General features: G+C 41.6%; 1 protein-coding gene across 1 annotated transcript in view; it reads right to left on the bottom strand.

The window, feature by feature from the left end:
• The window catches only part of NMNAT2 (nicotinamide nucleotide adenylyltransferase 2), a 68,487-nt gene extending 53,685 nt beyond the window's left edge, over positions 1 to 14,802 (bottom strand). Inside the window, exon 1 of the mRNA XM_040360322.1 lies at positions 14,532 to 14,802. Within this exon, the coding sequence (XP_040216256.1) occupies positions 14,532 to 14,616 (85 nt within the window). The 5' untranslated portion in view covers positions 14,617 to 14,802. The remainder of the gene's footprint in view (positions 1 to 14,531) is intronic.
• Between the last annotated feature and the right edge of the window lie 8,002 nt (positions 14,803 to 22,804).

The raw sequence follows: 22,804 nt of genomic DNA on the forward strand, positions 1-22,804 counted from the left end.
GGGTAATTCTGAAGAGACAAGTTGAGCATCACTCCCCAGCCAGCATCAAGGCTCTAAAAAAGGTCATTATTTAAAGCGGGGGTTCACCCCCCAAAAATTTTTTAACATTACATTCAGCCGAAGTTTATTTTATCCCCGTACGTACCGTATTTTTACTGCCGCTTCCGGGTATGTCTTCTGAGGGACTGGGCGTTCCTAACTGATTGACAGGCTTCCGACCGTCGCATACAACGCGTCACGAGTTGCCGAAAGAAGCCGGACTGCGAGTCGGCTCTATACGGCGCCTGCGCACCAACGTTCGGCTTCTTTCGGCAACTCGTGATGCGCAGTATGCGACGGTCGGAAGCCTGTCAATCAATTAGGAACGCCCAGTCTGCAGAAGACATACCCGGAAGCGGCGGTGAAAATACGGTATGTAAGGGGATAAAATTAAAAAAAACAGCCGATTGTCATTCTGACAACTCGGCTGAATGTAATGTTAAACATTTTTTTTTTGGGTGAACCCACGCTTTAAGGATGGAAATAGATAGATTTTGCAATATGTTGCTAACTTGTTCATTCCACATCTAGAAGACTTGGTGCTGTCCTTACAAATCATGAAGGTCATACAAAATACTAGATGTAGTAGTTTTTGTTGTGGGGTGTATTCAGTTTTGCATCAACTCATTTGAGTAAAACTGAAGATTTTGTAATCTAAGCTATATATTATTATCTTTACTTTCATGTAATGAGCTAAACAAATGTTCTATAAAACTCAGTTTTGCCAAAATTTGGGAAATTGTTAAATAAGATATTGATTACAATTATATATATATATATATATATATATATATATATATATATATATATATACAGCATGGGGCAGATTCATAAAGATCTGCCCCGGTGCAGCGTATCTGAGATACGCTACGCCGCCGTAACTTACTTTTTTTGGTTTGAATCCTGGAAGAATTCGCGCCGTAAGTTACGGCGGCGTAGTGTATCTCTCGCAGCCTAACGGCGCCTAATTTAAATCGGCGAGTAGGGGGGTGTGTTTCCTTTAAATGAAGCGTGTCCCCGCGCCGAACGAACTGCATATGCGACGTCCCTAAATTTCCTGCCGTGCATTGCGCTAAATGACGTCGCAAGGACGTCATTGTTTTGACGTGGACGTAAATTACATCCAGCCCGATTCACGGACGACTTACGCAAACGAAAAATGTTTTAAATGATACACGGGAACGACGACCATACTTAACATTGAGTACGCCACCAAACAGCAGCTTTAACTATACGCCAAAAAAAGCCGACTAGAGACGACGTCAAAGAATGCGACGGCCGCTCGTACGTTCGTGGATCGTCGGAAATAGCTCATTTGCATACTCGACACGGAAAACGAGGGGAACGCCACCCAGCGGACGGCGAAGAATTGCATCTTAGATCGCAAACAACGTAAAATTTTCAAAATTAGACACGGGAACGACGGCCATACTTAACATTGAGTACGCCACCATATAGCAGCTTTAACTATACGCCGGAAAAAGCCGAACGAAAACTACGTAAAAAATGCAACGGCCGCTCGTATGTTCGTGGATCGTCGGAAATAGCTAATTTCCATACTCGACGCGGATTACGACGTGAACGCCACCTAGCGGACGCCGAAAAATTGCATCTAAGATCCGACGGCGTAAGAAGACGTACGCCTGTCGGATCTAACCCAGATGCCGTTGTATCTTGTTTTGAGGATTCAAAACAAAGATACAACGCAGGAAATTTGAAAGTACGCCGGAGTATCAGTAGATACGCCGGCGTACTCGCTTTGTGGATCTGCCCCTATATATATATATATATATATATATATATATATACACACACACACATAGTATATGCGTTAGTACATAAAATGAATGTTTATTCAAGCTAAATGAATATATCTAAAGAGCCTGAAGCCATATATATTACGCTAATAATAACTACAGCTCAATATGTATTACTACAAGTCATGTGGTAATTGTCTGTACAAAGGCAAAGAGACAAAGCATATTTCACTGAAAGTGACTGGATTATTTACCAACTTTGAATATACAGTATCTCACAAAAGTGAGTACACCCCTCACATTTTTGTAAATATTTTATTACATCTTTTCATGTGACAACAGTGAAGAAATTACACTTTGCTACAATGTAAAGTAGTGAGTGTACAGGTGGTATAACGGTGTTAATTTGCTGTCCCCTCAAAATAACTCAACACACAGCCATTAATGTCTAAACCGCTGGCAACAAAGATGAGTACACCCCTAAGCCATAAAAACAGTGTGGTAAGTGTCTTATAATAAAGGGAAAGCTGTCTTATTTTGGCAAAATAAGAAGTGCATCAATGCTATATTGGTACATAGGGGAGCTGTAACCTGTGTCCATGGCTGTGATCTGAACTTGAAGGGACAGTATTGTGCTCTGCTGACATATAGTGCCCCTGGTGGAGACCGAAGCACATATCGTCAGCACTACGTGGATCTTTAAAATGCATCCAAAACATTAAAGTTTTTAGCCTTTAATGTTTTGGATACATTTTAAATATCCACGTAGTGCTGGCGATATGTGCTTCAGTCCCCACCAGGGGCACTATATGTCAAAAGAGCACAATACTGCTTCAATGTCCCTTCTAGCTGAGATCACAGACATGGACACAGGTGTTGTTAACATTCTATGCACTCTGTATAGATAAGGGTTCAGACAATCTGGTCTTGCCCTTCAGGGAAAATCACATTGCCAAGTGCCTGGACCTTCAGACATATGGCACAAGGAATTGCATGTATTTATTCCCTTTTATTACCCTCTATTTGTTCAACCTAGCAAGACTGTTAAGATAGAGTCAAACAGAAATATAAAGCTATTTCAACTGTAACGGAAATAAACAATAATATTAATATGAACACTCTACATACACCGAACATAACATTATGACCGCTAATAGGTAAAGTGAATAACATTGATTATCTCATGACAATGGCATCTCTAAGTGGGTAGGTTATATTAGGCAGCAAGGGAAAATATTGTCCCTGAAGTTGAAAGCAGAAAAAAAATGTCAAGCATAAGGATCAGAGTAACTTTAACAAAAAACACATTTTAATGGGTAGACGAGGTCAAGGCATCTCCAAAACTGAAGCTTTATGGGATGTTCTCTGTCTGCTGTGGTCAGGCCAGGGCTCAAGTCCTGCGGGAACGCGTGGGAACGGAGTTCCTGCACTTTTTTCACAGCGGGAACGCAGTTCCCTTTGCAGGACTAGAGCAGCCGAGCCGCCCGAACCAATCCTTCACTAAGCAGCGATGCCGAGCTCGAGTCACTGTCAGGGACAGGCGAACCTTAGTAATCCTTTGTTACTGGCCGCTTCCTGTATATGGATTCATCAGGTAGTGTGCGGGTATTCCGTCACTTCCTCAATGCCGCAATGTCTCCTGGGAGCTTTTGTCATTGTTCCCAGGAGACATTGCGAAGGTCTGCCGCGAGTTATCGCAGGATTTAGAAAGAACTTGCTTAAAAAAAAAATATGCGGTTTAGTAATTATGCATATGAGAGTATCATTTTTTTTTTTGGTGGGGGAGTGGATCTTGGGTGGGAGTTCCCACACTTTTTTCCCCAGGACTTGACCCCTGGGTCAGGCCCTAAGAAAAGTGGTCTAAGGAAAGAAAACCAGCAAACCAGTGAGAGGATCATGATCAGCCAAGGCTCATTGATGTACATTGGGAGCCAAAGCTGACCCATGTAGTTCAATCCAATAGATGAGGTACTGTAGCTCAAAAAGCTGAAAAAGTTCATGCTGGTTCTGATAAAAAAGGTGTCAGAACTCACAGTGCATCACAGTTTGTTGTGTATGGGGCTGCATAACCATAGAGCAGTCAGGGTGCCTATGCTGATCCATGCCCACAGCCAAAACCCCTTACAATGGGCACATGAGCATCAGAACTGGACCATAGGTCTTGAATTTCACAGTAATGTTAGCAATAACGTGAGCGTATATAAATAAATATAGTATATTGACATCTGTGATGCTGTTTGGATGTTTCATTTTGAAAGGCTAATGCCGCGTACACACGGTCGTTTTTCGGCATGAAAAAAAAACAAGTTTTTCAGCATGCTCAAAAAACAAAGTTTTTCCAACTTCATCATTAAAAATGATGTTGCCCACACACCATCGTTTTTGAAAAATGATGAACAAAGCGCGGTGACGTACAACACTCTGAAGGGGAAATTCTATTCGCCTTTGGGCTGCTTTTAGCCGTTTCCGTGTTAGTAAAAGATGATTCACGCTTTTTTGTCTGTTACAGCGTGATGAATGTGCTTACTCCATTATGAATGGTAGTTTTACCAGAACAAGCGCTCCCGTCTCATAACTCGCTTCTGGGCATGCGCGGGTTTAAAACTTTGTTTTAGCCCACACGATCATTTTTTACCACCCGAAAAATGATATTTTAAGAAGCTGAAAAACGATGTGAAGTCCACACACGATGATTTTAAATGACGTTTTTAAAAACGTCGTTTTTTTTCATGCCGAAACACGACCGTGTGTACGCGGCATAAAGTTTTAGCCCTGAGCAGTGCGGGTTGTACCATCATGGCCTCCGCCAACCTCCTCCTGCTAGCGCCCAGCTTCTTTCAAAATGTAACATGAAAACAACATCACAGATGTCAACATACTATAAATATTTATATACGCTCCCTTTATTGCTAAAATTACTGTGAAATAGTAGCTGGGTGTAGTAAGATGTCCGCCGCCTTCTTCTGAATGCAGGTGTTCTGTCAGATGAGCAAACCTGGTAGCGGTGGAAGGCATGCACAGCAAGCGGAACATCACCTCCGTTACCTAATCTGACGGGTCACCGATTCTGATGGCACATAGGCCTAAAAAGATACATAATAAAAACTATTTATTTGACTATTTTTTTTTTTTTTTTTAGGTTTCCGGAGGATGGCAACCCCCCCTTTTTTTTAGTTATTTGTTTATAAAAAAAAAATATATATATATATATATATATATTTTTTTTTTATTTTTTTTTGTATTAAAGGGACAATTTTTTTGTTTAAAGGGTACGGGGGGCCCGTAGATCCCCAGGGCCCCGGATGACAACCCCCCTTTTTTTTATAAAAAATATATATTTTTCATATATATATTTTATTATATATATATATATATATATATATATATATATATATATTTAAAGGGCCCAGAGGTCCCCAGGCCCCCCGGATGGCAACCCCCCTATTTTTATAAAAAAAAAAATTCATTTATATTATTTATTTATATGCCCCATGTGGCAAACCCCCTTTTTTTATTTTTGTTTATTTTTTTATTTTTGTTTATATATATATTTATATATATTATATTTATTTATATTTATTGCCTGCCTGAAGCTGTGTAAGGGGCCCAATAATTCCTGATGGCTGCCCTGTCCATGCCATCTTACTTATCAAAGCATTATTTATAAAACTTGGGGTGGATATCAAGGATCACACTAGCCAATGTTACGGGTTACAGTAGCCCAAGTGATTATTGTAAGCACACTTAACCTAGTAAAGAAAAGTAGGGGGCTAATGTTTATTTTTATTTTTTTGGGCTTCTTCTGGCCTATTACAATAATAAATACAAATTATAAGAGAAACGCCTCTAAGGGAATAACTCTCCCCACAACTCATGTGAATGTTACAGATTAGAGTATCACAATAGCTATCACCTAAGCTAATAATGCAGAGCCTGCATCTGCCTCAAAATCTCTTGGCACGCATTGCCGTCAATAATTATTCCGTTTTTTCCTGTCTTCTAATTACAGCGGTGACTGACACTTGATTCTCTATAGATTCTGCCACAGCTGAGACCTTCCAATTTCCTAAGCTGTGTTTTATTATACAGAACACTTATCCACAGCAGAATCTCCTTAGTAAACATTATAGCTTGTTATTTTTTTCATGTATGTGAAGATTTTTGCAGGACAGAAAAGCCAATTAAATATTACCCGCTGCAGTATATATATTTTTTTTTACAGGTTGGCAAGTTACCGTATTTCTGGTTCTTTATTACATACATTACAGTAAGGTAAATGGAGAAATTCTGTAGCCAAAAACATCTATGGCAACTAGTGATGGGTGCATCTGCCCCGATTAATTTGCAGGGGGTTTGACGAATCCTGTTAAAAAATTTGCAAAATTCAAACTTAAAGTGGATGTAAACCCGAAAAAAATGTTTTTGTTTTTTGATGTCACAATGTAGAGTATAAGATTTCCTATCATCTGTGCCCAGTCTTGCCACACAGAGTTAATCCAGCTCTGAACAATCCTCTTTTATTATTCAGTGAAATAAAATGGACTTACAGAGAAAAACCTTAGTCCGTTCTGCCCCCTTGCTGTGAGTGACGGGTTATTTACATATCTCAAGCGATAGCCTGGTGATTATTTTTTAATTCCCACCCCCACTCCTTTTCTGAAGTCATGTGGTTACTTTTCTGGATTTTGACTGGATGTTAGTGATCATAGCAGAATTTAGTGTAAGGAAAAAATGCATGTTGACAAGGGGAGTGTAGAGGAGGGCGGGAAGTCTACTGACATCACGACTCCACCCACCGAGCTCCACAGAATCTGCAGTTTTTCAGTTCTTATAACAGACAGAGGGGAAACATTTGACAGGTAAGGATACATGCAGGAGGCATCTATATCCTTATAGATCAGCACTATGGCAGTAGTTTAGAAATAATGAGAGTGGGTTTACATCCACTTTAAAGCAGAACTTAAGTCCTGGTTTTTCCCCTTTGTGAGCAGGCAGTTTTTTTTATAGCAGAAGAGGCATGCAAAATATACAATAAAATACACCTACCTGCCTGCTCTCATAATTCCCAGGAATTTATTACTGAGCTGCGCATGTGCAACTCAATTTACAGCAGCTGTCCTGATTTAGGAGTGATGTCATCCCACACTAGCCAATTAGGATAGCCGAAAACCGGCACACAGATGCCAGTGCCAGCAAGGGACAGAGAATATTGAAGGAAAGGTATTTAGTTCAGGTTTAACAGCGTATCCAAATTAAAGCAGTTGTAAACCACAGCTGTGAAGAAAAAAGAACACCTGCAAGGCAATGGCATAATGTGCTAGTATGCATCGCATACTAGCATATAATGAAATACTGACCTTGGAACAAAGCCCTCCATCGCAGTGTCATTGTTGAGAGGGCTGACATCTTCCCCCATTTTTTTCTTCCAGGTTTGCGTTCTCTGGCTATGTGATTGGCCACAGCCATGATGATTTCACTCCCGCACATGCGCGTGGGAGCCCCCGGTTCCAGCACAAAGCCCTGAAGGTCCAGCAAGGTATGCCAGAACTTCAGAATGCATGCACAGGTGACGTAACTGGCTGCATGCAGGGTGAATGTCTCCTAAATGGTACACGTTCAGCAAATATTCATTTTACCTACAGGTAAGCTTTATTATAGGCTTACCTGTAGGTAAAAATGACCAAGCGGGGTTAACTACTGCTTTAAGTCTTTGGGGAGCGATTCTTGATGCTAAACTCTGGCCATTTTCAAGGATATTAGCAATGCTATTGTCAAAAAAGGGCATGAGGAGTTGGGCACTGCTAAAAATATATATAATGTTTGGGGGTTCTAAGTAATTTCTAGCAAAAAATACGAATTTTAAATTGTGAGCAACAAATGTCAGAAAAAGCTTTAGTATTTAAGTGGTTAAACTGACCTCATTTACAGACCAAAGTTCATCCCTTGGATCAAAAGAACCAAGAGATACTTTGTTTCGCTTCTCTATCTCTCAGCGCTGAGGAATGTCAGCTCTGGCTCTGGCACTGTTTATATAGGATCGGGAATTGTCAGTTCAGATGGTGAGGGTTTTTTTTTTCTTTTTTTTTTTTTTATAATTGCGCAACTCTAGTATGTGGGGTGGGGAGGCAAAATTTGTATTTTTTACTTTTAATGTATTTTTTTTTTTTACTTATGATTTTATTTTGATTTAGATTTTTTTTTTATTGCTATCACTTAGGGGACAAATAGTCCCCTATGTGATAGGGGTTACATGACATGTCCTCTGTGGGGGGGTGCAGTGTGTTCAAGGAGAGGTGAAGAGCATGGTGAGGGGGCAGTCTGTACAGACATGCTCAGTCACTTGCCGCTCTTGCACTTCATGGCTCTTTCTTTTCTATACTTAATAGCGCACTCAATTAAAGGGACGGGGTCACCCAGTGGTATCACTCGACGAACGGTCCATATGTGTGAAAGGGGCCTTAAGGCCTGATGCACACTGCTCCTTTAAACTCACGTTTTTTTATGAGTTTAGGTGTTTTTTTTCTGCCCTTGAACTCCCCTCTATGTTTTCCTATGTATTCATGAATGTTTTTAGCAGTTTAGTAGTAGGGGAGTTTAACTGCTTCCAGACCGCCCACCGCCGTTTTACGGCGGCAGGTCGGCTCCCCTGCGCGAGAGCCCATAGTATAACGTTGGCTCTCGTGCGTGCCCCCCGCTCGCCCCCGACTCCCGTGCGCGTGCTCGGCGGGCCCGTTCGCCGCCGGGCACACGCGATCGCTCGTTACAGAGCGGGGCCCGGGAAGCTGTGTGTGTAAATACACAGCTCCCGGTCCTGTCAGGGGGAGAAATGCTGATCCTCTGTTCATACAATGTATGAACAGAAGATCAGTGATTTCCCCTAGTGAGGCCATCCCCCTACAGTTAGAACACACCCAGGGAACATACTTAACCCCTTCCCCGCCCCCTAGTGTTAACCCCTTCACTGCCAGTGGCATTTTTATAGTAATCCAATGCATTTTTATAGCACTGATCGCCAATGGTCCCAAAAATGTGTCAAAAGTGTCTGAAGTGTCCGCCATAATGTCGCAGTACCGGAAAAAAAACGCCGCCGCCATTACTAGTAAAAAAAAAATATTAATAAAAATGCCATAAAAATACCCCCTATTTTGTAAACGCTATAACTTTTGCGCAAACCAATCAATAAACGCTTTTTGCGATTTTTTTTTTAATGAAAAATATGTAGAAGAATACGTATCGGCCTAAACTGAGGGAAAAAACGTTTTTTTATATATTTTTGGGGGATATGTATTATAGCAAAAAGTAAAAAAATATTCATTTTTTTTCAAAATTGTCGCTCTAATTTTGTTTATAGCGCAAAAACTAAAAACCGCAGAGGTGATCAAATACCACCAAAAGATAGCTCTATTTGTGGGGAAAAAAGAACGCTAATTTTGTTTGGGAACCACGTTGCACGACCGCGCAATTGTCAGTTAAAGCAACGCAGAAAAGTGCTCTGGTCTTTGGGCAGCAATATGGTCCGGGGGTTAAAGGATGTTTTCTTAATGCCCTACTTTCGCATTCCGAAGAGGGAATTTTGACCACAAAAAGCTGTAAAACGTGCATAAATGCGCATAAACGCTCATAAACACCTTTATTTATTTTGATGGCCAGAATAAATAAAAATTCCATGATACATAAACATACAGTGATACAGACATACTGACACACATACACACAACAACACAGGTGGAACTAGATGGACTGGTGTCTTTATTCAACCTTACCCACTATATAACTATGTAAAATCTTCATCTGTGCTGAAATCTGGCTACAGAGCAAGCTCCAGTGCATCATGTAGGTGTGTAAAATCTGACATGCCCTGTCTCTAGGTGGTGCACTCCAACCAATGCTATGTCCTTTAGTCCTACCTGGCTATTTTAATAAAAGACTTGCCTAAATTGAATAGCAGTTCTATCAACAACAGGTATAAATATGTGGTAATTTAGTGCACACACAACTTTGCAAACAAAGAGAAGCTCTGCCTATGTCAACAAGTTGCAAACCCCACACCAAAGAAAAGACTCAAACACTAAACCTTCAGTCAATTATTTTAACTTGGCATAAATTAGAAAAAATAAGTTAGTGAAATATAGTACAGTATCATACCTCCCAACTTTTTGAGATGAGAACAAGGGACACCTATTAGCAAAAGTATATAGGCATAGGACACACCCCCAGCCCCGCCCCCTTACAAGAGAATAAAAAAGTATATAGTTAAATTCACAAATGCTTTTTTTTACCACTACTATTCCATTATATTGGCTTTTGAAGTGTACAAATGCATCAATTTAGAAATTGGATGAAAGGTTTAGCACTGGGAATGATGGCCCCACTCGACTTAATGACGTTGGATGTCAAACGTCACTTCCGCCCAACGGCCTTAAAGGAGATTTATTTTTTATTTTTTTATTGCATTTAAGTGTAAATGTGAGATCTCACATTAAAGAGGTCCTGTCATGCTTTTTTTCTATTACAAGGGATGTTTACATTACTTTTAATAGGAATAAAAGTGATCCATTTTTTTTTTAAAAGGGACAGTTTAGTCCCGCCGTGCGAACGCTTACGCAAGTCATGCCCGCATATGTAAACGGTGAGGTATCGCCATGATCGTTAGAGTGAGAGCAATAATTCTAGCAAAAGACCTCCTCTGTAACTCAAAACTGGTAACCTGTATACATTTTTAAACGTCACTTATGGACATTTTTAAGGGTCAAAGTTTGTCGCCATTTCTATATATAATCTTTTTCAGACACTTTTTCCGACTTGTTCATTCCCCGACTTGTTCATTCCCAGACTTAGTTAGGGTAGGCGGTACACTTTGGTGGGGGTGGGTCAGCCACGCCATGTGACCTTTGACCTCTGGGAACCCGCCTTCTGACCTTTGACCTTTGGGGGAGGTCCCTGTTCCAATTCCTGAGTCCTAGCCATATTCTTCAATGGGAAACCCTAACCCCCTAACCCTAACCCCCTAACCCTAACCCTATTCCTATTTTTGCCTATGTTCTTGTTTTTTTATTCAAAAAAGTGTATTTTTTTCCAAAATACTTTTTTGTGATTGACAAAAATTATTACTTTTGTAAGATCGCTGTGCAACTACAGTGTGACAAAGTATTGCAACGATAGCCATTTTATTCTCTAGGGTGTCTGAAAAAGATTATATATATATATATATATATATATATATATATATATATATATATATATATATACAGTTGTATTCAAAATTATTCAACCCCCACTGAAATTGATTGTTTTGCCAAGTTTGACATTGATTTTGATCATCCTGTAATCCTGCTTACAATTAAATCAAAGAGGCACGTGTAGGTCAGACAAATGTAACATAACATTTATAATGAAATAACCACAAATGTCTTCTCTGTGCTCACATCATTATCAGTTTTATTCAACCCCCAAGTGACATTCAATCTTAGTACTTAGTACAACATCCTTTTACAGTTATAACAGCTTTTAAACGTAAAGCATAGCTTGACACAAGTGTCTTGCAGCGATCTACGGGTATCTTCGCCCATTCGTCATGGGCAAAAGCCTCCAGTTCAGCCACATTCTTAGGCTTGCGCACTGCAACTGCTTTCTTTAAGTCCCACCAGAGGTTCTCAATCGGATTTAAGTCTGGTGACTGCGATGGTCACTCCAAAATGTTCCAGCCTTTAATCTGCAACCATGCTCTAGTGGACTTGGAGGTATGCTTGGGATCATTGTCCTGTTGAAAGGTCCAACGTCTCCCAAGCCTCAGGTTTGTGACGGACTGCATCACATTGTCATCCAATATCTCCTGGTATTGAAGAGAATTCATGGTACTTTGCACACGCTGAAGCTTCCCTGTACCTGCAGAAGCAAAACAGCCCCAAAGCATGATTGACCCCCCGCCATGCTTCACAGTAGGCAAGGTGTTCTTTTCATCATAGGCCTTGTTCTTCCTCCTCCAAACATAGCGTTGATCCATGGGCCCAAACAGTTCTAATTTTGTTTCATCAGTCCACAAAACACAATCCCAAAACTTCTGTGGTTTGTCCACATGACTTTTGGCATACTGCAGTCGACTCTTCTTATTCTTTGGAGACAGCAAGGGGGTGCGCCTGGGAGTTCTGGCATGGAGGCCTTCATTACGCAGTGTGCGCCGTATTGTCTGAGCAGAAACTTCAGTACCCACATCTGACAAATCTTTTCTCAGTTCCTCAGCAGTCACACAGGGACTTTTCTCCACTCTACGCTTCAGGTAGCGCACAGCAGTCAAAGTCAGCATCTTCTTTCTGCCACGACCAGGTAGCGTTTCAACAGTGCCCTTTGCCTTGAATTTGCGAATGATGCTTCCTATGGTGTCTCTTGGTATGTTTAACATCTTTGCAATCTTCTTATAGCCATTGCCCTTCTTGTGAAGAGTAATCACCTCTTCTCTTGTCTTCCTGGACCATTCTCTTGACTTCACCATGTTTGTAACCACACCAGTAAATGTCTAGAAGGAGCTGAGTATCACAGTCATTTTAAAGCTGCCTGATTGGTGCTTATTAGGCTTTATTGCTGCTCCCCGACATCCACAGGTGTTTTCAATACCTGATTGAAAACACTTCAATGAACCTCTGTTCTTCAGAGTGGTAGTCTTTAAGGGGTTGAATAATTGTGTAAATGAAGAATTCACAAAATAAACATTTACTACTGTATTACAAAACCAATTGATGTCATTTTAGTTGCATATGGTTCTTTAAGAAGTCCTTGTAGGATTTAATTCTGAATACAATTACAAATGTACACTAAATTCCCTAAAACCCTTTACAGCATTGGGGGGTTGAATAATTTTGAACACAACTGTATATATATATATATATATTTATATATATATGTATATATATTTTTTTTATGTTTGGGGGTTCTATGTAATTTGATGATTTTGAATTTGAAGTTTGAAAAATTAGCTTGGCCCTTAAAGTGGAGGTTCACCCTAAAAACGAATTTTTAACATTAGAGCCAGCATAGTAAGGGCATATACTTTCGGCCATTTTTTTTTTTTTTTCGTACTTACCTTTATATTCTGATTTGGTCCAGGGCTTCCGCGTTCTGATGACTCCGGGACTGGGCGTTCCTATCCCTACCTCAGGGTTCCGATGACTGCGGGACTGGGAGTTCCTATCCTTCGGTTCGATGATTGGCGGCTTGTGAAACAGGTGACCTGTCGCAGAACGCGCGTCACCAGATTTCCGGAAATAGCCGAGCTGCGAGCCGCCGTGTAGAGCTGACTGCGCAGGCGCCGTATAGTGCCAACTGCAGCTCGGCTATTTCCCGACATCTGATGACGTGCGTTGTGCGACAGGTCACCTGTTTCATAAGCCGTCAATCATCGAACAGAAGGATAGGAACGCCCAGTCCCGCAGTCATCGGAACCCGGAAGCCCTGGACAAAAACAGAATATAAAAGGTATGTACAGAGAAAAAAAAAATGCCGAAAGTAAATGCCCTTACTATGCTGGCTCTGCTAGATGTAATATTATATATTATTTTTTTTTGGGTGAACCCCCGCTTTAAGGTGTTAATTAGTCAGAACTGTGAATTTTATAAGAAACTGGATCCAACGCAAACCTGTGGTAGCAGCAAACCCAAGCCTCATCCCTATGGCCAACATTTTAAAATAATTTCTAGAGACGATTTTCAGTTAATTCTAAGCCCAAACCCAATGATGTGCCAGAGATGCACTTGGTGCCTTATTTGTGCGCGGGCTATGTTTAAAAAACAGTTTTTACATTTGGTGTGTTGCACTTCAATAAAGGAACATGCAAAGAAAACGATATGATGAGATTTTACCCTGTAGGAAAAGATGCAATTTATGGTGCAACTTGTCAGGATTGAAAACCAGGGCACAACATTTCCCAGGACATCTCCTAAATATTATTCATCAGCAGGCATTTACGATATGCAGCAGCTATAACTACAGCCCAACACATATCAAGCAGTGGCTTATGGGATGTTGAACAAAGTAAACATTTTATTTATGCCCAAATGACATTTCATTGCAAAAATTTAGGCATTGTTATGGTATAATAGAATCATTATCAGCAAATAAAACAATGTTATTATATAAAATTAGATACACACTGAATGCCATCAGTCCATCGAACAATTCTCACCCTCCTAAAGTCTCCCCCTCCCTAGGCTGAAGACCTCTTTGTTGTGAATGGTAATTATGCATAAATTTATCACAGCACAGAATAGCTTCCTTTACATCACGTCTACCTTGGAAACAGACGCAGCTGTTAATGCTTACACAATGAATTTAGAAAAAAATATATATATTTTACCGGAACCGTGAAAAGTATGTTACTGCCATGACAGACAAAATGAGTAATACAATATATGTTTATAAAGCCCTTCTTATAATGTCACAGGTTACTTTCTAGTACAGTCCTCTTTTCTATGGCATGTGGGGACAGGGGGGACGGGGTCTCTTAACTGCATTCTCCATTATGGAGCAATGCCAACAAGACAAACGCAATGGGAAAAAAATTGGATCGGCAGGACTGATGGACAGAAGAGATGAAAATCTAACAGGAAGAAGGGAGGGTGAGATGAGCTAGTGGAGAACAGAATGAGAGGATGAGGATGGGAGATCCTATCATGGATCATAAGAGATTTCCAGGATACACATTACGATAAACAAACAGGTAAAGGTGTCAGTGAGTTGACTCACCAAACATCTGGATATGTCCTTTTGTGATGGGATTGAAGCTGCCGCAGGCCAGCAGGATAACATGGGTTTTGGTGGTCTCAGCCATGCTGGTGGGATCAGAGGAAAAGGCAGAAGAAGGGGTGATGAGGAATAGGGGTAGACTGTGGGTGGGGGCAAATTGGGAGTTTAGATAAGGATTTTCTCTAAGTGGGTGGGTATCCTTTGCCACTGCAGAGAAAAGAGATGAGACTGGCTGCTGAACAGTCAGAGGAGAGAATGCTAGAGGCAGCACGTCATAGCTCTGGCTCCCTCCCCCATCATCCCTGCGCTCTCCCTATACAGCCTCCCCCTTTAACTACTACACAACCACACATCCACCTGCTCTCTCCTTCCCACTGGATCTAAACAAACAGAGCCACATCATTATTAAAGAGACGCCAGTCAGCAAGAGCTGCACTCAATGACAAAATATACCCAATAGAAATTGTAACACTGATATTGTCGTGATGCTGTTGATCTATATATTCAGCAACTAACATCTTAATTTAAAAGGCAATATAAACAGTATTGATGATGTCCATAGTGCAGTAATCCAAAGTAATCAGATTTACAAAAATTTCTAAGCTACCGGTATATATCTGTCTTTCTGATTGTTCGCCTTTCCGTTAGCTCTATTTTTGGTAAGTATTGTATACGGTTTCTGTACAGTAATGGCTTGTGCTGTCTCTTTACATATATCACATAAAACAGTGGGGTAGATCTACAAAAGGATTACGCCTAATTTAAATTTCCCGCGTCGTATCTTTAGTTTGAATCCTCAAACCAAGATACGACGGCATCTGGGTTCGATCCGACAGGCGTACGGCTTCGTACGCCTTCGGATCGTAGATGCAAGAGTCCGCTGGGTGGAGTTCTCGTCGTTTTCCGCGTCTGGTATGCAAATTAGCTTTTTCCGTCGATCCACGAACGTACGCGCGGCCGTCGCATTCTCTTACGTCGTCTGTAGTCGGCTTTTTCCGGCGTATAGTTAAAGCTGGTATTTTGCGACGCATAGTTAGACTTGCCATGTTAAGTATGGCTGTCGTTCCCGCGTCAAAATTTGAATTTTTTTTTTTTTTTGCTTAAGTCGTCGGTGAATCGGGATGGACGTAACTCACGTCTAAGTTAAAAAAATGACGTCCTAGCGATGTCATTTAACGCAATGCGCGGCGAGAAATTTTGGGACGACGCATGCGCAGTTCATTCGGCGCGGGGACGCGCTTTATTTAAATGAAACCCGCCCCCTAATCGCCGATTTGAATTCCGCCGCCAGAAATACACTACGCCACTGTAACTTACAGTGCAAAATCATTGAGGATTCAAAATTCCGCCAGGTAAGGTACGGCGGCGTAGCGTATCTCTGATACGCTGCGCGGATCTAATTCTCTGTGGATCTACCCCAGTATATTTAAAAATATGAAAATGTCATTTACATTTAATATTTTTTTTTTTTCATATATATATCTTTATTTTATAAATTTTACATAAATATACATACCATAAAATAACTAAATATGGGTAGCCTGTAAACGCATCTATAAACCATTACAGTTCTTTACATTATTATTGATTCACATTTCTATAATCAGCGACTCTCTGCCCTCCACCGCCCCCCCCCCCATAGCCTGTCAAGTCTCACTCTCAGGGCCCCGGCTACTACTGGGTGTGGAGCGGAGGAAGATCACTCCGCCAGGGAAGGCAAGCAGGCGGCAGGCCGAGACGTGAGCCAAGGCAGAAGAACATGTGAGCGGAGATGAATAGGCATGCGCCCGAAACTGAAGAAATATTCACTCCATTCTGACCAGCACATGATCATCAGAAAGGGGCACAGATAATGGAAAAAAATACACCCCCTAAGCTACTGTGTAATTCTATTTTTTTTTTTATTCTGCACTGACTGTCTTTGAAATTGCCCCAGCCCCTGTTCAAATCCAATCCGGGGACAAAACTGGGGACAAACTTTGTCTGGGGATAGTGTCCTCAATCAGGGGACTGTCCCCTGAAACCGGAGATGTCTGGTCACCCTACCCTAAATAGCTTCCTTTACCTTAGTGCAGTCCTCCTTTACTTACCTCATCCTTCAATTTTTCTTTTAAATGTCCTTATTTCTTTTGAGAAATGCTCACTTCCTGTTCTTCTGTCTGTAACTCACCACCGTAATGCAAGGCTTTCTTCCTGGTGTGGAGAAAGCCTCTTGAGGGGGGAGGGGGTGAGCAGGAGTGTCAGGATGCCCACTAACACACAGCTCCTTTCTCTATCTGCAAAGTAGAGAGTGTCACGACTTGCCTGCTCGCCCCCTCCCCCCTCAAGAGGCATTCTCCACACCAGGAAGAAAGCCTTGCATTACGGTGGTGAGTTACAGACAGAAGAACAGGAAGTGAGGATTTCTCAGAAGAAATAAGAACATTTAAAAGCAAAATTGAAGGATGAGGTAAGTGAAGGAGGACTGCACTAAGGTAAAGGAAGCTGTTTAGGGAAAAAATTAATTCCTTTACAACCCCTTTAAAAATGGCTAATGCTGCGTACACTCGATAAGTTAGTCTGATGAAAACGGTCTGATGGACCGTTTTCATCAGACCAAACCGATCGCATGTGGGCCTCATCGGTTATTTATCCATAGGTTAAACAAATAGGAACTTGTTTCAAAATTATCTGATGGATAAAAAACCTATAGAAAAAAACGATCGTCTGTTGGTAAGTCCATCGGTTAAAAATCCACGCATGCTCAGAATCAAGTCGACGCATGCTTGGAAGCATTGAACTTCATTTTTTTCAGCACGTCGTTGTGTTTTACGTCACCGCGTTCTGACACGGTCGTTTTTTTAACTGATGGTGTGTAGGCACGACTGATCATCAGTCAGCTTCATCGGATAACTGATGGAAAAATCCATCAGACCGTTTTCATCAGACTAACATATCGTGTGTACAGGGCATTAGTCTATATTTTGCTTCCTCATTCTTTTGATGATCATTGTGAGCTAATTTGTAACACAATTTTTTCACAGGGTTGAAAATAAGACATCTGTCAGAAAAATGGTTCATCTTAAATGGATAAAGGTTTCAAGTCGCAGTAGTGGGGCAGAAAAATAAATTGACTGACCAGCATAGACCACTGTATCTGGTGATTGACTCACTCCAGTTTTATTGATTGACAAGCTATTTTTGCATCCTCCCCTCCTGGTCTTCACCCCTACTAAGTGCAAGATGACTGACACTAAAAGTGCAGATCAGATCACTGCAACTTTGGAAGATTCTAGGAATGAATGTAATGATTAGGAAAGGGCCATGAATTGGTTTCCTAGGGGATTAAAACAATTGCTTCTGAGGGTCTAACGTAGCATTTATCAACCTTTGAGCCCCAGAGGAACCTCTAAAATAATTTCCAGGTCTCAGGGGACCCTTACTCAAAACAATTTATTGGGGGCTCAAGGGTAAAAATGTCCCCTACATTGGTGAAAGAATGTAACCATTAAAGCGGTGGTCAGAATGGTACACACAGGTAGAATGTCAGGAGACATATGCCGGTACAAAAAATATCACCCGTGTGTATGGCGCTCTGCCAGACGTGCATGCTGGAAAACCAGTTGTCAACTGACTCCCTATTAGACCGTCCCCCCATCAGCTCAGTGGGGGAGATCGCTGTACTAACCTTGCATGGCTAGTACAGTGTCTCCAGCTGAAATTGACAGTTGGGTTGCACAGAAAAAAAACTAATAGCTTTAAAGGCAGCTACTGTAGACAGATAATTGGTGTCATGCTACTGGCTTTGCCAAGTGGCATTGGTCCTGGAACTAGGCAGGCATTGGGGGGGGGGGGATAGAATTGTCCACAATTCAAGGAACCCTAGTTAAGAATATATTTCTGTGCTTTATTGCATATTTAACACAGTATATTGCAGTGCGTCAGTGCAGTTTTACTGCAGTATATTGTAGTGTATCAGTGGAGTGTGCCTGTGTAGTGAGTACTCAGTTAAAGTGCACCAAACACCACTTTCCATTGAATAATGTGCATCCACGTACACATTTTCACAGCTTTATTACATTTTCTTACTAAGCACCCCACCCCATCATATCTGGGAGGCCAACAAGCAGAGGCAGACGTTCCTATGGCACTGTGAGAGGGCCTGCAGCATATGTGTCCACAGGCAAAGGTGGACATGGCCAGTCCTCAGGCAGGGCATCATTTCCTCTGATTAGTGATGTTGCCCTTGCTATCCAGCCTCAGCATGCAAAGGAGGTGGTGGACTGGCTTACAAAATCACCCTCATCCTCCGTCACTCAAGCAGAGACTAGTGCGCAATCCACTACAACTGCAAGAGTGGCTAAATCTACCTCCTTGTGCACATCTATTCCTGCCATAGCCCCAGCAGCCGAGTTATTTGAACACAGCCTCAGCCACTTGCTCCTTGATGATGCACAGCCATTACTTGATTCAGATGTTGGTTCTGAGTTTGAGGAAGGTAGGAACATGAGCTTACAGAAAGGGGAGAACACTGGTACACAAATTGACAGTCATGTTCCCCCAGCCGCAGTGTATTGCCACCTTGTCTCCAGTGGTAATGAGGATAGAGTAGATAATGATGAGGTCACTTACATGACTTGGGTGCCGGATAGAGCAGAGGAGGAAAGTTAGGGTGAGGCAAAACCCCAGCGAGGCACAATCCCAACAAGGCAGCCATCATGAAAGAGTAGAGAGCATCCACCCTATTCCATCACATTGTGGAGTTATCTCCTGGCCCACTTCCCACAGCTCAGCTGTCTGGGCTTTTTTTTAGCACATGTGCAGCCGATCGCACTGTTGCAATTTGCAAATTTTGTCTCAAGCCCATTAAGTGTGGCAAAAACACCAGCCAATTGGGTACCACATGCTTGACAAGGCATTTAACCTCCCACCACTGAGCCCATTGGCATGAGCATCTCAAAGCCACACAAAAGGGGTTCCTCCTTATTCACTTCAGTCTGCCCCCGCTATACCTTATGGCCTCTCAGCAGCCTCCATTGACAGGGATGATGGTATAGCGCAGGGTGTCCCAGGTCCTTGCAGCACATCTGCCAGTAGCACACCACCAGCTGTAGACTATTTCTTCAGATCTCTCTCGCCCAGAGCAACTTCAGTAGACCCCTTACAATTTTGGAGGAGTATTGCTCGGATTCGGGAGTGATGCCACACACACTCTGTTTTGTTTTTTTCCACAGAATTCATTTTTTTTTTCTAAAATGATATTGAGGTTATTGATTGATTTAATGGCCCATCAGGGCAGTGTCTTAGCGCAGGAAGTTATGTGATCAGGTTAGATACGTATAGCGCAGCGTGTCCCAGGTCCTTGCAGCACATCTGCCAGTAGCACACCACCAGCTGTAGACTATAGCCAGCCAGTTTCAAAAACATTGACGTGCATGTCCTGTGTCCCCTATATGAGACTGCGTCAAGCTTTGCTAATGGGGTGAGTTGTACGTCAGCCATTAATGTTGCCAAGGGTTACTGCATGGAATATTATCTCTGCTGATCATCGCTGTCTTCAATTCACTATACCCGTGCCCTATGACTGGCGTGTAACTCCCCTCTTGGTATGAGATATGTGTCTTGTAAGCAATGGCCCAACCCTCTGGGGTCCCTTACCTATCCCACCCCACCTCCCACTTTTGGGGTTTTGGAGGGCTCTCCAACTTACTAATTTCTTCAGATCTCTCTCGCCCAGAGCAATTTCAGTAGACCCCTTACAATTTTGGAGGAGTATTGCTCGGATTCGGGAGTGATGCCACACACACTCTTGGCCAAATACAACCTACTGAACACACCTCCAGAACCCCACTCCCTACGCTGCCTCCATGAGTGGGAGTAGGATCTTAGTCGCAGTCTCAGTTCACAACAAAGACGACATATCCTCCAATTTACGTTCAAATCCTCCATCTGTAGGAAGGTGCAAGAAACTAACTTTAAACTTTTAACCAGATGGTATAGAACACTGGTGAGGTTACAAAGAATTTTCCCTGCAGCTTCTGATTATTGCCAGAGATGCCAGGAAGAATGGGGCACCATTTTCCATAATTTTTTGACCTGTCCCAAATTAGAATACTTCTGAAAAGGAGGTTAAGCGTATTGCCCAATACCAGACAACCCAGCCCTTTTCCTCCTCCATGCCTCCAGTGCCCCCAGGAAAATCTCCAAAAAATCAATCATTCGCCCTAGGCATGTGCAAAAGGGAAAAATTTGTTTTGTTTCGTTTTAATTCGTTATTTAATTAATTTCCTTAAGTTAGATTCGTTACATGTGTTAAATTCGTTTTCGGAATTCGTTCGTTTTCGACCGAATTTAAAAAAATCCGGTCGAATTCGAAAATATTTCGACCATTTTCGGAATTCGTTCGTTTTCGACTGAATTTCGACAAATCCGGTCGAATTCGAAAAAATATTTTGACCGGATTCTAAAACAAATAGTCTCTTTTCGAATAGAATTTGTTTTCGAATTCGATTCGAAAAGATTTATTTATTTATTTATTTATTTTTTCGAATTCCGATCAAATTTATTTATTTTTTTTTTAATTCCGATCGAATTTCGAATTTCGATTCGGAATCGAAAACGTTCGTTCGGATTCGGTAAATTCATTAATATTGCAATTCGGGAATTCGTATGCATCCGAATGTCCGAATAATGAAAAATTTGTCCGAATTTCGATTCGGAACGAAACGAAATGCACATGCCTAATTCGCCCTCTCCTTGATGCCGCCAAGGCATGCATTCCTCTTAAATGGAAATCCCCACAGTCTCCGACCATCGGGATGTGGCTTAAGAAAGTAGAGGAAATAAATAAGCTGGAAGATCTCATCCTCTCGGCACGCCACCAACAAGAACCCTTTTTGACCGCGATTCTGGGAGGACGTCCATGCCTAGAGGTGAGATATGGGGTCTTATTGACCCCATATCTCACTGTAAAAAGGACCTGTCATGCCATATTCCTATTACAAAGGATGTTTAAAAGTGATAAAAAAAAAAATATTTTTGCGGAAAAACGTGTCAAACTAAAATAAAGTAAAGTAAAGTGAACAATAAAATATATATATTTTTTAAAGCACCCCTGTCCCCGTGTGCTCGCAGAAGCATGCGCCGTCTGTGAAAGTTTTCCAGTGCGCATGCTCCAAATTAACCCGGAAAAAGCCTATGCTTTCGACGTGAATGTAAATTACGTCCAGCCCTATTCTCGAACGACTTACGCAAACGACGTAATCAACGGAAAATTTGACGCGGTCCCGACGTTCATACTTAACATTGGCTGCGCCTCATATAGCAGGGGTAACTTTAAGCTGGAAAAAGCCTAACGTAAACGGCGTATCTGTACTGCGTCGGCCGGGCGTACGCTCGTGAATAGGCGTATCTAGCTGATTTACATATTCTAGGCGTAAATCAGCGTACACGCCCCTAGCGGCCAGCGTAAATATGCAGTTAAGATACGACGGCGTAGGAGACTTACGCCGGTCGTATCTTAGCAATATTTAAGCGTATCTCAGTTTGAGAATACGCTTAAATATACGACGGCGGGGATTCGGACTTACGACGGCGTATCTACTGATACGCCCGTCGTAAGTCTCTATGAATCTACCCCAATATTGTGACCAGGTTATAATCATTTTTGCTGTTAGAAAGACCCTATTAGAAAGATTTTTTGGTTCAATATGTTTTTCATTTATGAATGCACATTGAGTAACTAATTATTTTGCGCTAGTTTCACAAAACAATAGTTATAGTTTATGACATTTTTCATACTGGCCTCATTTATCAGCAAGCGCTCATTATTTCCTATATATAGCACAATTAAAGTTAAATAGAGAATGATACATCCCACACATATCCGGACATTGTGTTTTGAATTATATTAAAGCAAATGAAAAGTAGATTATTCTAGATCAAATTTTTTCATACACTCACCAGCCACTTTATTAGGTACACCTAGCTAGTACCGGGTTGGACCCCCTCTTTTGCCTTCAGAACTCCCTTGATTATTCGTGGCATAGATTCAACAAGGTGTTGGAAACACTGCTCAGAGATTTTGGTCCACATTGACACAATAGCATCATGTAGTTGCTGCAAATTTGTCGGCTGCACATCCATGATGCAAATCTCCCATTACCACACACCCCAAAGGCGCTCTATTGGATTGAAATCTGGTGACTGTGGAGGCCAATGGAGTACAGTGACCTCATTGTCATGTTCAAGAAACCAGTCTGAGATCATTTTAGTTTTTTGACATGGTGCATTAT

This window comes from Rana temporaria, chromosome 7 (genome assembly GCF_905171775.1).
Source record: "Rana temporaria chromosome 7, aRanTem1.1, whole genome shotgun sequence".
Classification (NCBI taxonomy): domain Eukaryota; kingdom Metazoa; phylum Chordata; class Amphibia; order Anura; family Ranidae; genus Rana; species Rana temporaria.